Raw genomic sequence first — 14,327 nt, forward strand, 5'->3', positions numbered from 1 at the left:
CCTTTCTTTTCTTTTCTTTTCTTTTCTTTTCTTTTCTTTTCTTTTCTTTTCTTTTCTTTTCAAACAGTGTCTTACTATATAGCCCTAGGTGACCTGGTACTCATGACATAGACCAGGCTGGCCTCAAACTCACAGAGATCTGCCTGCCTCTGAGTGCTGGTATTAAAGGCCTGCACCACCATGGAGGCTTACAGTGAACTCTAGCTTGTCTCCTGCTCATCTTCCTGTTCACCATGCCACCACACTTGACCTTTCTATGCCTTATGCACATTACTTTGTTTGCTTTAACCACAGGCCCTTTGCCCTTGCCGAACTCTCAATATATCATATACTTCTTCTTGGCCATCAACAAGTAGCTCAATTACTTGTCCTCTTGAATATACACTCATGGATCTGTCTTTTCCCATAATAGACTGTTTAATTTTGTCCATAACACTTAGTAATATGTGAATATTTCCCAATCACTTCTTTCTTGCTCACATATGAGCACCTTTTATGTGGAAGCAGAGCACCTCCTCTTCTGTAGAACAATTTTCAACACAGAGGAAAAACTCTGAAAGCAACTGATTCAGTGATTAGATTATCTTAAGTTTGCTTCCTGTTATTATCTCCATTTCACATCGAAAGAAACTGAGATTCTAATGTGCAATTTCCACAGTATTTCAGGGCAGAAGACCCAAAAGAATCTCAGTCAAATTTTAAGACTGGTTCATCATTACATGACTGAATCTCTCATTTCTAACATCCACTCTGTGTTAGCAAGCTCAGGTCCCAGACTCTCTGTCTCCCTTGTTTATCTACTATTCATGTGTGTGCGTCACCCTGTTGCACAATCAAGACTCTGAACTTATTAGCCTGGGCATCACTAAATGTTCTTTCAGCCATTATATTTTTTGATATCTAAAGGACCCATAATAAAATTCAGAACATAGAAACCCAGGTCATTGGAAACTAGACCTATTCAAGATTCATAAGGCATAAGTTAACACCCATCTTAGAGGTTAGAAGGACCAACACTTGTGACTTGAACTTTTCTCATTAGCCATCCCTAATTATTGTATTAAGCCATCAGTAAGTACATTGCTCGAGTGGAAATGTGGGCAGTGCTACTTTGGGATTCGTCTGCTATGCTCTGGGCTGACTGTGGAAAGAGGTGCTGATGCCTGTACTTCCTGGAGCACTGTGTGTTCTCTATGTTCAAAGTACTTAGCAAAGGTCAAAGTACTTCCCTTGCACTTCAAAAAAAAAAAAAAGTATTAGACACTTGAGCGAATGATTCAATGCCTTTCGCTTTGTGTAATATCAAAAGCAAGATAAATTAGGGGGAAATCCATCATTTTCCTCACATCACCCACCTTAAGATAGACACCACCCTGTGCTTCCTCAGCATCTGAAATTCTTGACATACAACTTTTGTATCACTTGGGTGGCATTGGCATTTGTGGCACACAGATATTAATCAAAGATGGTTGTGTGTCTGTGTGTGTGTGTGTGTGTGTGTATGTGTGTGTGTGTGTCTGTGTGTGTTTGCTTTTCATCATGGAAACACAATCTCTAGTGAGTTAGATTTTACCAAAGATGTGTAAAACTCAGTGAGCAATGGTGCATGAAAGGAGCTAAACCAAGTGAGTGGGTTGTAGTAAGTGTTGCATACAGGGCACCTCTGAGATGGCCATCTGCCCTTTCTTCCTGCTGTGTTTTACATATAAACATTGTCATGCCTCTAAGTAACTGGTTATCTAACTGGAATACTAAGAAGACTGAGTTACCACAAAATAAATATACCAAAAAACAGATAAAGATAAACAAAGGTTAAACTGGGAGCCTTTCCCTGACCTAGCCTTAACTTGTGACTAGTTGATGACTTTTGAATGTTACCCTGAAATTCAAATTAAGGAAAGACCTGTTTGTATGTTAGCATAGACAAATATCTATTTTAAGACTTTTCTCCCTGTATTTTCTTCTCAGAAGAAATCAAAAACAAGTAAAGCAAATTACAGTGATTACCCAGATCCTTGTAGTGTCTACAACTATTTTCTATTAAATATATAATCATCTGCACAGCTCATTGGAAGTTCTAAACATCTTCCACAGAAATGTCTTCAGAATAAAATAAAATAAAAAATAAATAAAAACAATAGTACTGGTGCCCTGAAGATAGTTTATAAAAATAGATGTCAGCTCTGTTTATTTGGATTTGAGTGTTATGTTTTAAAAGAATGATTTTTAAAAATATATATTTTATATTGCATATACAAGTAATCACCACCAATAATTATTTGCAGTAAATACATTACTATTTTGAGGAAGAACTTTTGAGTCCGGGCTGAGAGTCTGGGAAGGCTTAAATCTCCTCTTGGCCAGCATATTGCAAATCACTGACTTTATGTGGATCAGGGGAAGGCGTGGAGTTGCTGGATGCTATGTGAGGAAATCACTCATCAAATACTTGTTCATCAGATTCACAAAAAAAAAAAAAAAAAAAAAAAAAAAAAAAAAAAAAAAAAAAAGTGGGTGGATTCAGTTGACATGGTTAAGTGAGATATTGAGGGATATTTTAGGTCCTGAGTGCTAATAATCTGCATCTTCTCTTTGTTTGTTTGGGAAATCTCACCTTGATTCTACTCTTCATCTCTTTATTTCTGCGTTTGTCAATTTGTTTAAAACAATAATGGTTTACTTAGGAAAAATTTGGAAGATCAAGAGAAGGGGCATCATAATTTCAGACTCTGCATTTTATTTTATTTCCTTGTATTCCCACAATGTAGAAAATTTCACTTTGAGTACTTTGCATAAGCAACAATAATAAAAAGATAGGATTCAAAGTATTCACATGAATTGGTAATACACGTAGGGCAGGGTCACATTCACAGTCCACCCGCCCCTTCACAAGGCAAGCATTGGGGAGCAGTTGACACTAGTAAATAAGAAAGCATCCAGTGTTAGATACAGGGCTCTGTGGGTACAGAGAGAAAATAGTAGAAACTGAGACAGAAGGCTAAGAAAGAAGGAAAGCCAGGAAGGAGGAGCTCTCTGAGAGACCTCCCCCCAAGACAGGATGCTCATGACAAAGAACAAAGTGGAGAGGTGAAGCAGCTCTAGGGACTTAAGTGTTAAGGTAAATTTTGATACGCATTTATAATTTGCCCACTTGGGGAAAATAAATTCACACAGATGAAAAGGAAACATGGCCAACTGTTGAGAGGCAAGAAAATGTTCTTAGAAAACTCCAATTTACAACAATAGCATGGCTACAGATAAAGCTGCAGATGTGTAGAGGGATTCAAGTCGAGTTGCGCCCACAATTCTAATTGCTTTCATTTTTACTAAACACAAGGAGCCCCAGTGGGAAGCTTTGATTCTTCCCACCCATCACTGTACAAGGACCCTGTTCTTTAGTCATTGTTCCACTGAGAAATAAGAAGCTAGACTAAGGTGCATATGCTAATCAGAATACTGTGCAAATGCATGGTCATTGATCAAACTAATTTTAGCTGACTCCAGTTTTTAAAATGAGGTTCCCATTGGCTACCTAAGACATAATTAAAATTCATTCTTAAAATAAAATCTCAAGATGAATCTGAAGGAGCTCTCGCCTCACACTATGGCCAAGAGCTAAAAGCAGATGCTTTAGAGTGCTCACATTGTCCCCAGACAAGCTTGAGAAAACGTGAAAAACTGGATTGCGTTGTATTACGTGTGTACTGAAACTCGACGAGAAAATTTAAAAACTAACAGTGGTTGGATCAACCTGTAAAAAGTGTTTCTAGCTTTAAAAAAAAAAACAACTAAATATTTTTAATCTATGTGTATTGCTTGTTTAGCAAAATTATACTTAGAAAATAAAGATCACCAAGCAAAATCCCAGAGATACAAACAACATCTGGCACAATTTGACCAGAGTGAAGTTGATCTGGGGATGTAATGGTACAATGTAAAGTTTAAGTGAAAGTTAGTCTGTTGAATACTGATTCAGGAAAGTACAAGTGGGAAAAATTATTATTGTAGAGATAAATAGGCTATAAAAAATGCCCTGGGAATTAAGTCGAACTAATGAGAATTTCTTCTACAGTTTAAAGAAATCTCTACTGTCTTGGTATCATCTAAAGAAACATTTATTAATATTTTTAAAAAAAAATAGTTAAAACATCCTTATTAGCCCAGTGTGGTGGTGCACACTTTTAATCCCAGCACTCAGGAGGCAGAGGCAGGTGGATTTCTGAGTTCAAGGCCAGCCTGGTCTACAAAGTGAGTTCCAGGACAGCCAGGGCTATACAGAGAAACCCTGTCTCGGGGAAAAAAAAAAATCCTTATTACCATGACTATATGGTCAGGATGTTCTCTGCTACTTTGAAAGCAACTGAATGAGAAGTAGGTCAAAGAGATGTGCACTGTGTTTTCACTGGACCACATGAATATAACTGACAAGTTCAGAAAATAGTGCATAGTTTTCAAGTTATTTTAATGAATAGTATATTTTCAACACTTATATGACAGTTTAAAGATAAGGAAAGTGTCCAACAATGGAAATTTTCATACATCAGTGTTATAAAATCTATATAGTTAGATTTCCAAAATATTTCCTTCTCCAAATGTAATGGCATTTCCCAGAATGGAATGGCTTCTGTTTCATAGCTTCTTATTAGTATTATATCGTTTAGTATTTTTCTGATCTGAAGATGAGTTATTATGGGTAATTCTCTATGTACACACACTTACGATACAATGAACCCATTCCATAACTCTGATGGCATTTCCTGGCACAATTGTTATTTAAATAAGATTCACTAAACTGCTTGAATAAGAAGAAAAAAATGTGTTAGTTAAGTGTAGAGAACTGTCTTTATCAATGACCTCCCATACATTCCCCTGACCAACTAATAAATGTGAGGTAAGGAATGAGTTACTCTAAGCTGTTGCCTTTCATCCAGTGGGAAAAAGATCACTGTTTTAAGGACTGCGTGAGGGGATGGTTTTTTTTTTTTTTCAATTGCTACATTTTTAATGGGAAAAAAGTTATTTTTCCTATATGAATGCTAGTATTTTACTTGAATATTATTGCCTTTTAATTATAACTTTTGATCATGACTATGATATGCATAAGATCAGTTTAGTTAGTGAATTATCTTTTCACTTTAGATTTTTGCCTTTCTTTTTTGGAAGAACAGGAAAGAAATGTTTTACACATATTATACAGCTAAGAGCCAGAAAACACAATCCCATCTGTTTGAGCTTGGGTCTATAATAAAAAAAATTAAATAAAAAACATTGAAAATTTTATTTATTATCTTTCACAAAGCTATCAGTTAATGGAACTATGATTAGACACTAAAGATTCTTATTTTTTAATTATTCATCAGTTTTATATACATTTATTGTAGCCCCTGATAAGAGGGGAGAAGACATATTATCTTGATTTACTTTAGTCTCTTTTGTGTGGTGCTCAAACATGTAATTTTCCTCTTCTCATTGTCATCTCTAAAGGTTTTTTTGACAGATAGTGATCGAAGTAACTCATCAACATATAAGTAGGAAAGGATTTAAGTCTTTCAATAATAATTAGATGTTTTAAAATCTAAATATTGGCTAAGGCTATGTATACAAAACTCAGTAACCAGTATAATTTTTATTTTTGTATATTTGGATATTATACATTAATAGATATCACATGATGTTGCTAAGTGAATAATCTGAAATGTTTAATATTTTATTTCATCCGTCTCTAAAATCTTCTACCTATGTGTAAGCAGAAGCCATGCATGATCCTTCACTGACAGGCGACCTCTCTGGGGTTGGGAATCTAGCACAGAGAAAGATACATAACTTACTCCTGGACAGAAATGGAGTCCATCACAGCTTTTTTCCGTACAAATAATATAATAGTATGATGACTAGAAAGAATACTGTGTGGGGTGATGGAAAATCTTCCACTCATCTTTGAAGGGAGCATAAGACCAGCAACTGAGCTTCCAAACCAGTGCTTGTAAAGTCTGCCCTGATCCACCTGTGAGAGCGGCTGCATGCTCTTCCCGTTCCTCCTGACCCCCCTTCCCAACGTCTTTGACTTCTTCCACCAAGACAATAGCAAGAGCTCTTCAAAGAAGAATTAAGGAACATATTCTCAAGCCATGAGTTTTTAAGAAGTTTGGAATAAAAACCGCACCCTCCCCAAATGATAGGTATGAAAGAGGTAAATAACAAAAACTGATCAAACTGTAAATGCATTAATTAAAAATAATTTTATCTAAATCATGACCAGATTTCTGTCTCCACTCTCTGAGTCTGCCTTTTGATAGGTTTTGTTTGCTTGTTTTCTCTTTCTGGCCTCGGAGTTTTCCCCCTCCCTATCCTTTCTCCTTCTCTCCTTTCTCTCACCTCTCCCCATGTTCCTCCTCTATAAGCCATAATTATTATTATCTATAGTTTTATGACAGTGTTCCATTAGATACCCATAAAAACACCAGAATTCAGATCTAAATTAAGATACTGAATTTCAGAAAGACACAATAAATTTTCAGCTTCCATGTGGAGTACAGGCAGTAAAAACACTCGGTCATTTATCCTCCTCCTCCTCCTCCTCCTCCTCTTCCTCTTCTTCTTCTTCTTCTTCTTCTTCTTCTTCTTCTTCTTCTTCTTCTTCTTCTTCTTCTTCTTCTTCTTCTTCTTCTTCTTCTTCTTCTTCTTCTTCTTCTTCTTCATCACAATAATTGAAATAATCCTTGACGGATTACAAGGAAAGTTTGTAGAAAATGCTGGAGATGGAGACAGGGTTTTTATGGAAAACCTTAGAGGCCTTGGGGACATAGGAGAACTGAATGTTGAAATCATGTCTCACTTCTTCTCTTTGAATCAGTCACAGAGAAAAGGGAGAGAGAAGAAAGGAGAAAGGGAGGGGAAGGGAGTAGGGAGGGGAAGGGAGGGGAAGGGAAGGGAAGGCTGTTCAGGAAGTGGAGTGTGGGAAGAGACAAGGAGAGGGAAGTAAGACCAGCCCTGCTGTTTGCACACATGGCAGAATCAATTCCATTGTGTACAGGGAATGCATGCCGGTCTTTTAAAATGAAGATTCTAGCTGGTGAGGAAATCTCGGGAGTGCCCAGTCCCGCTACTTTAATCCATTTAGTTCTATAAAGGAAGAATGAGATTCAAACTTTCATATTGATGCAGACAGAAGAAGGCCTAGAATTGAGATAATCTCAACAGAGATATGGGAACAGGTTTTTTGTTTTTGTTTTTGTTTGTCTGTGGAGCATGTGAATGACTGCACATAGAAGAGGGCTTTCCCATTTCTGAAGGATTAGTATGGAGGGGTGAAATAAGCTTAAGGACACAGAGAGGGTAATCAATCTAGACCAAAGGAAAATGAACCTTCTATCGAACATGTGTTCAGAGACCCTCAGTGGTGAACAGGTGAGTTTGTGTATAGAGATCCAGTAGACACACACATGATAGATGACCACAGTGTGTAAACAAAGCACTACATACATGTGTCATGTCTGCAAATCTGCATAGAGGTATGCATGTGTGCATGAACAATGCAGAAATGAGCCCATGCTGCACTCTCCCCTTGTCACTGTTGGAAAGACACCAGATTGAATGGAGAAGGCAGCTGCCTGCACACCACTCCTCTGATCCTGTGTTCAGAGTGTCAAGCAAGACAGAGGGACCCCTGATTTCTAACCTGCCTTTGCTTTCCACTAACAAAGTACTTTTCAAATTCTAGCAATGACAAGGGTCACAGAAAACTGTTAAAAAAAAGTTAAAGTAGTAAGTCCCCATCCCCACAGCCTAGGCTCTCCTGTTACTGTTAGAGTATAATAGGAGTGCTTATCAAATCCGACAAATAATGTATATCAAAGTTTATGATGTGCAAGGCCAAGTACAAATTTATGACTTGAGATGATTTTAACGGTGATGGAAAAATGAAGAATTGTGCTCAGGAAATGAGTTTTCACTGTTCTGACTCAGAACCTAGCTCACTGCACACTGCTCAGGGCCCAACAAAGACATTTTCAGCCATTAGGTGATGGGGTTGGGAGACAGGCCTAATATTAAACTTTTCTAGAGGTAGAAAACCTAAGCTCTATCTGCACTCTCTGTCCTATCATGCTGCCCTAGAATTACTTACAACTTTTAAACAAGCCTTCAGAGTCCAGCTGTCCTGGCAAAGAGGCACAGAGCAGCAAGATCAGGGCCATTTTTTAAGTTGGGGACACAGCATCACAGTTGCCCTGGAAGACCTTAAATTTGACATTGGTCTCATTTGGATTTCATAAGCTAAATAAAATGCTGGAGTGGTGTGTACTCTCCATGGATGCTTCATTAATGTTTTACTGTACTAATTTATTTTTCTAAAGCATATAATAAAATGTTGCTCCCTGAAAGTGCATTTCCTGTAGATACCACATTAATTTATCACATGAAAAGAAAATGTAGGATCTGAGTCATTTGTTGCTTAATAAAGTACATAATTTAAAGCCTTAATACGTTCTCAACACTAAATAAAAATGTGCCTTGAAATGCTAAACACCATTTTCAAATACAAATGATCATGTGTCTGTGTGTTTCTAACAGTAAGTACACACACTAAGGAAAACTGTCAGAGTCCTGTAGAAAAATATTTACCCTCAGTATTATGGGAGCAATTATATTAAATTTGGTCTTTATAAAACCATTCTATCTGTCAGCAATTTATCACCTATCCTTTATCTATATGTTGGTTAATAATCTATATTTTAGAATAAAGTATTTAGGAAAGTTGATTTAAAGGTATCTAGAACACTTTATGCACATTTTGATGGTGAATTCAAAGACGTTTCTTGTGCAAAAAAAATATCAATAGCCTAATTTATAATTTGGGGGTGACTTGCTCTACAATCTGAAGGTTCCTCAACGTTCTTTCACACCCATTTAAAGAAAATTGGAAAATTGCCCCGAGTGGGGACTTACAGTGGAACTATGCCAACATATGATAAAATTTACAACCTTCAATTCTTCTCCATAATTCTCTTTACATTATAACAAAAATCGTAGAGAGCTAACAACATGGAAAGTAGTCGGTGCATTATGACAAAATTCTGTGGTGCTGTGTATTGTTTAAAATCATCTTTATGCCAGAAACCTCATCCAAGCAAATTGCAACTTGCCTAAATGGATTTTCTTTAAAAAAAAATCCATCTTTCCAATTAAAATGCAAAACAAACTTATTGTGATAACATCAACAAACAAGTATCTGAGGCTGCATTTCTTTTCCAGGCCCACAGACAACACAGAGCATATATTAGCCAACTTAGTACCATGTGTTTCTTGGGAAATGAGAGGAGGAAACATCAGGAAAGAAATAAAATTGAGTTCTGATAAGATTAATTATTTTTCCTATTTAAAAGTATCTTAGATTAAACACTACAAGGAGAAATGCCATCTAGCTGTTACTTGATAATCAACTCTCGTCTCAAACAGAAACTACTCCAGAAATATTTTTTGACCAGACCATATATATAAGAAGGACTCAAACTTCAGTAAACAGTGCCTGCCTGGTCACTCCGTCCTGAAGGACACAGCATTTGTGTGAATTTTATGAACTGTAACACTTCTACCTTTTCAAGGCTGTACTCTGTACCCATCACCCAGGAAGGGCGGTGGCTCTACCAGAATTTCCACAGCAGAATTCATAAGAACCATTCTCTCAGAACTAAAGTGATTAATTCAAAACACATTCTGTGGTAAGACAACATGGAGAGTTTTTAAAGCACCCAATGCACTCTTTAGCCTTTCTGTAGCCGAGCATTCAAAACCCTATTTTAATAATCATTAACATTTGAGGAAACAACCCTTTGTCTGAAGAGACTGGCTTACACACAACCAAAACTGTCTCGTGATTTTAAACCGTCCCTATTTTTATCAAAAGCATTAAAAACTGACTTAGTTAACAATTCCTCTAACTGTAGCAGATGCAGGTTGGATCAATTGCTTTAGCTACATCCCTGAACAGTTTGCAAATAAAGAGAGACAGAGAGAGTCAACTTTCCTATTAAAGTGTCATCGTCCCCCGAAACATTTATGTATTTTGAACAGAATCAGTGTATGCTGCCCTCCACTAGGCCTTGTTTCTCTGAACAACAGCAAGCTTGAACATGGAGTACCGAATCTTCTTTCTTTCAATATCCATCACATGCGACTTTGAAAAACAGCCATTTCAACCTAGCCTTTGCCACAAAATAAACAAAATACAAGGAAGTAAAAATGAATATGGGTGTGCTTACCTGTGACAAAGACTTCTGTGTCCAGAAGGGCAAAGCCAAAGGCCAGAAGTTTGAGCCACAAACCCATGGTCATATCTGGAGATCAGCTGTGCCCCTAAGAAGTAGGGTCTCCCTGAAAGGCAAAATAATGGTTATCTCTCTCGAAGTTTGTCTCTGTAAAGCTAAGTCAAAACTAAAAGAAAAGAATGCATACTTTGCACTCTGTCTTATCAGATGGGGAACAAGTTTCCTACTCTGTTACCCTAAGAACAAACCACTTGCTAGCTACATGCACGGCTAAATGGTGATGTCAGATTCGGTTTTACTAACTTCTCCAAAAATACTGTAAAGGGTCCTCTTTGCAGGAAGTAAAAAAAAAAAAAAAAAGAGTCGTTCTTCTTACTTCCTTAATTCAAGTAATGACGCTGTTAGCAGTTCGTCTCAATTTTCCTCTAAAGGTACAAATATTGCTCCCTTTTAATATCTTTTTAAGGAAGCTTTATTCAAAAACAATACATCCCTTCCAAGTTATCAATAATTTTCTTACCCAAGATATGACAAGATTCCACATGAGTATAACAACATAGGGGTTGGCAAGATAACACAGTGACTAAGCTGGTACGAGGCTCTGAAGTTCGTTGAAGACGACCAAGTGACCCAAACCAACTGTCTTTCTGCTTATGTCTGCCAAGTCCTGTTATTTACCATAAGGAGCTCAGACTCAATGGTATGACTATTTTCTCGGTTATGTGGCTTTCCTATGCAAAACTACCTTCACTGGCTTTAAAGAGCCTCCCAGTTTGCTTTTTCAGAGCTGATGGTGGTGGCTTCATTGAGTTTCAGGCAGCTATCTCCTTGAGCAGTGGAGTGAGAATCTCCTCCTTGCCTAAGGAGTGAATTCTGCTTCAGAACAGGAGCGCCCCTACATTTGGGGTTGCTCTGTGCTATTCACCAAGGAAGGAAGAGCAATGAAAACCAAGCCTTGTCTTTTACAAAGTTAACTTATTTCTTTTGATCATAGTTCTTCCCTACTCCACCACACACATTCCTGATCAATTTCATATGGGTACTGCATTTGCATTATTTCCCCCCACTCTCTCTTTTCCCCAGAAGCCCCTATGTCCATATACACAGATTCATCTCTAATTCAAAGTCATTTATTCTTTAACTCTTATTGCTACACACACCTACAAATATACACATCCCTGCACCTACACACACATACGCTCCTACACACACACTCCTACATATGTACACACACACACACACACACACACACACACACACACACACACAAACACACCTGAAGGTATAACCTACTGAGTTTCTTTAGTGGCGTATGCATGCGTGTGCGTGCTTGTGTGTGTGTGTGTGTGTGTGCATGTGTGTGTGTATGCGTGCGTGTGTGTGTGTGTGTGTGTGTGTGTGTGTGTGTGTGTGTGTGTAGATGTGTAGATGTGTAGATGTGTGTGTATGCATGTATGTTTTTCTGTGTGTGCATAGGGCTGACTACCTGGTATCACATAACTAGTTAGGGAGCAGTCCTTAACTACCTTTCATGCTTCATCTTGGGTGGGGGCCTCTGACATTTCCCTCATGAACTTTAACATATCAACTGATCTTGTCACCATTAAGGTCTTGCTAAGGTAGTGAGCCATTTATTGAGGTTTCATGATGGTACCCTTCCCACATATCTAAAAGACACTATCTTGTAGCAGACTTCCCGGTCCTCTGGCTTTTACACTCTTTCCACTCCCTCTTCTGTGAAGTTTTCTAAGCCTTGGGTAAGTTTCCTAAGCCTTGTGTTACAGATGCATTGATTTGGGTTGGAAACCTCAAGGTCAGTCATTCTCTGTATTTCACTGGTTGTGGCTTCCTATAATGGTCTCCATCTACTGCCAAAAAAGCATCAGATGAGGACTGAATGAACGACGGTATTCTCAGGGAGTTTGCCAATAAGAACATGCCTACAGTGTTTTTAAAAGGTTCCTATGTATTAAACAGTACAATTAAATGGATCTAGTACTATTTTGCTATCTACTTGCATTTAAAAACAAAAGAACACACACATACCTTAGTGTTTGAAATATGTAGATAATGTATGGGAGACAAGTAGACACAGTAACTATAATCCTTAATTATGAAATACCATAGGGTTTTGTGCTTGTGTGTATGTGTGTGTGTGTGTGCACGCGCGCATGTGCGTGTGTGTCTGTGTCTCTCTGTCTCTGTGTGTTTGTGTGGTATACATGTGCTCATCCATCTGTGTACATTTGAAGGCAAAAAGTTAATGTTAGGTGTCTCCTATCACTCTACATTTAAGTTTTTCAGTTGGGGCATCTCACTGAAGCTGTGCTCAGCATTTAGGGTAGATTGTGTGGTCAATGAAGCCCTGTCTCTGAGCCCCCAGGATTGGGGTTACACACATGCATAGTCACTTTTACATGGTTCTCAGGTCCTCATGCTGTACAAGCAAGCACTTTTCCCATTGAGCCATCTCTGCAGCACCCTGCAGATACTTTTCTTATACTTAAAACTTTGGTTTCCTCTTACTTGGATTTCAAGGAGCTACAGGGTCAGACTTACACATTACCCTTTCTGTGCTTGGCAATAACCTTACAGCTTAAATTCTAGGTAATAAAATTCTAAAGCCTCAAGGAATTATTTTGTACTTACCCAAACTTATAAATAGTATATATAAACTATGTCACTTGGGCTAACAGATCTCTCCACAAGATCCATAGCCTATCTGATAAATCTTCCAATACAAGACAGGAGAACCTTCCATTTTAGTTGGTCAGGGTAGTCCATGCAACTCTCAGAGTAATACAAGCTGTTTATTGCTGGGACCCTTGGTTGCCTCCCAGAGGCTGAAAGTAAACCCAGATTGCTCAAGGTACCACACACTTTGGACACAGGGCTCAGATCTAATCTGAAAAGCTAGATCCAATCTGAAAGCTTCCTTCCTGTGGGCTAGCTTTCATTGTACCATCTGCCTTGGGAGGGAAGCAATAAATAGACCTGACTAGCCAGCTGTGGAACCTATGAACCACAATAATGAGCAACATGTCAGGACATCCCTAAAGGTACAATAGTGGCACTCTTATCTGATAGTATCAGCAACAGTCTAACTGAACTCAAAGCCCATTCAACAGAAGGGAAATTATGCATCACACTAGGAACCTTGCCAACCACCTGGAGTAAGGAAGGTCATAGCTCTCAGAGGGGAACCTATTACTGCCACTTTGCTAGAGCAACATAAGTCCTAGCTCCTGAATTCTAAAAACGAATCCTTATACCTATAGTAAAATGTAGCTCTTACCCCACCCCATCGGAAAAGCTTTTTTGTAAGAAAATGAAGGCATTATATAGTATCAACTGGTCATAATGCAGAGATCAATTGATTTTTGGGGAGCCCAGGCCCAGTAGATAAAATATCTCAAAAGAGGGGGCAGAGAGATTTTAGGAGCCAGAAGACCAAAACATCCACTGTGAGAATGTCTACTAAAAAGGACAGGGAGGCTCTTCTCAGGTGTCACAGGACATTTTTTTTTTCCTGAGGAGACCCCACACATATACCTAATCAATCCAGATACAGATCCCACAACAGATTAAAGTACAGACACTGCCAAATTTGTGAGTATTATTGGGGTTACTTACAGGAAGAGAAATGACTCAAAGAGAGCTTCATCACGGAAACCCACCCCAGTATGGGTGACAGCTCACACATCTTAGAACCTGGAGCACACTACACAGCCTTCAGGCAGATCTACAGTGTCCTTTCCAGGTGCCTTTGTGGATCTAAACCTCCTCTTCTGCTTCCTGCTTTTTCCAGGCAGCTGGTCTGGTCTGAGAGTCTTGTTTATTTATTTATTCATTTTTAATGTATTCTTCTCTCATACAAACATCCTGACTGCAGTCTTCTCTCTGACAAGGCCTCCCAGCCTCCCTTGCGCCCTCCCCCCCATTTCCCATCTGCTTAAGATCAGTAGCTTCTTCTTCTTCTTCTTCTTCTTCTTCTTCTTCTTCTTCTTCTTCTTCTTCTTCTTCTTCTTCTTCTTCTTCTTCTTCTTCTTCTTCTTCTTCTTT

At 38.3% G+C, this 14,327-nt stretch overlaps 1 protein-coding gene across 4 annotated transcripts in view; it reads right to left on the reverse strand.

Moving 5' to 3' along the window:
• Ptprc (protein tyrosine phosphatase receptor type C) overlaps window positions 1-10,544 on the reverse strand; it is a 114,209-nt gene extending 103,665 nt beyond the window's left edge. For 2 of the 4 annotated variants that reach the window (XM_029539134.1, XM_021198123.2), the window contains exons 1-2: window positions 10,453-10,544; window positions 10,260-10,371 (exon numbers count right to left, since the gene is read on the reverse strand). In XM_029539134.1, coding sequence (XP_029394994.1) covers window positions 10,260-10,332 — 73 coding nt within the window. In that variant the 5' untranslated portion in view covers window positions 10,333-10,371; window positions 10,453-10,544. The remainder of the gene's footprint in view (window positions 1-10,259; window positions 10,372-10,452) is intronic. The other 2 variants (XM_029539136.1, XM_029539135.1) reach the window with 1 other exon arrangement.
• Between the last annotated feature and the right edge of the window lie 3,783 nt (window positions 10,545-14,327).

The sequence above is a fragment of the Mus pahari genome, chromosome 5 (genome assembly GCF_900095145.1).
Source record: "Mus pahari chromosome 5, PAHARI_EIJ_v1.1, whole genome shotgun sequence".
Classification (NCBI taxonomy): domain Eukaryota; kingdom Metazoa; phylum Chordata; class Mammalia; order Rodentia; family Muridae; genus Mus; species Mus pahari.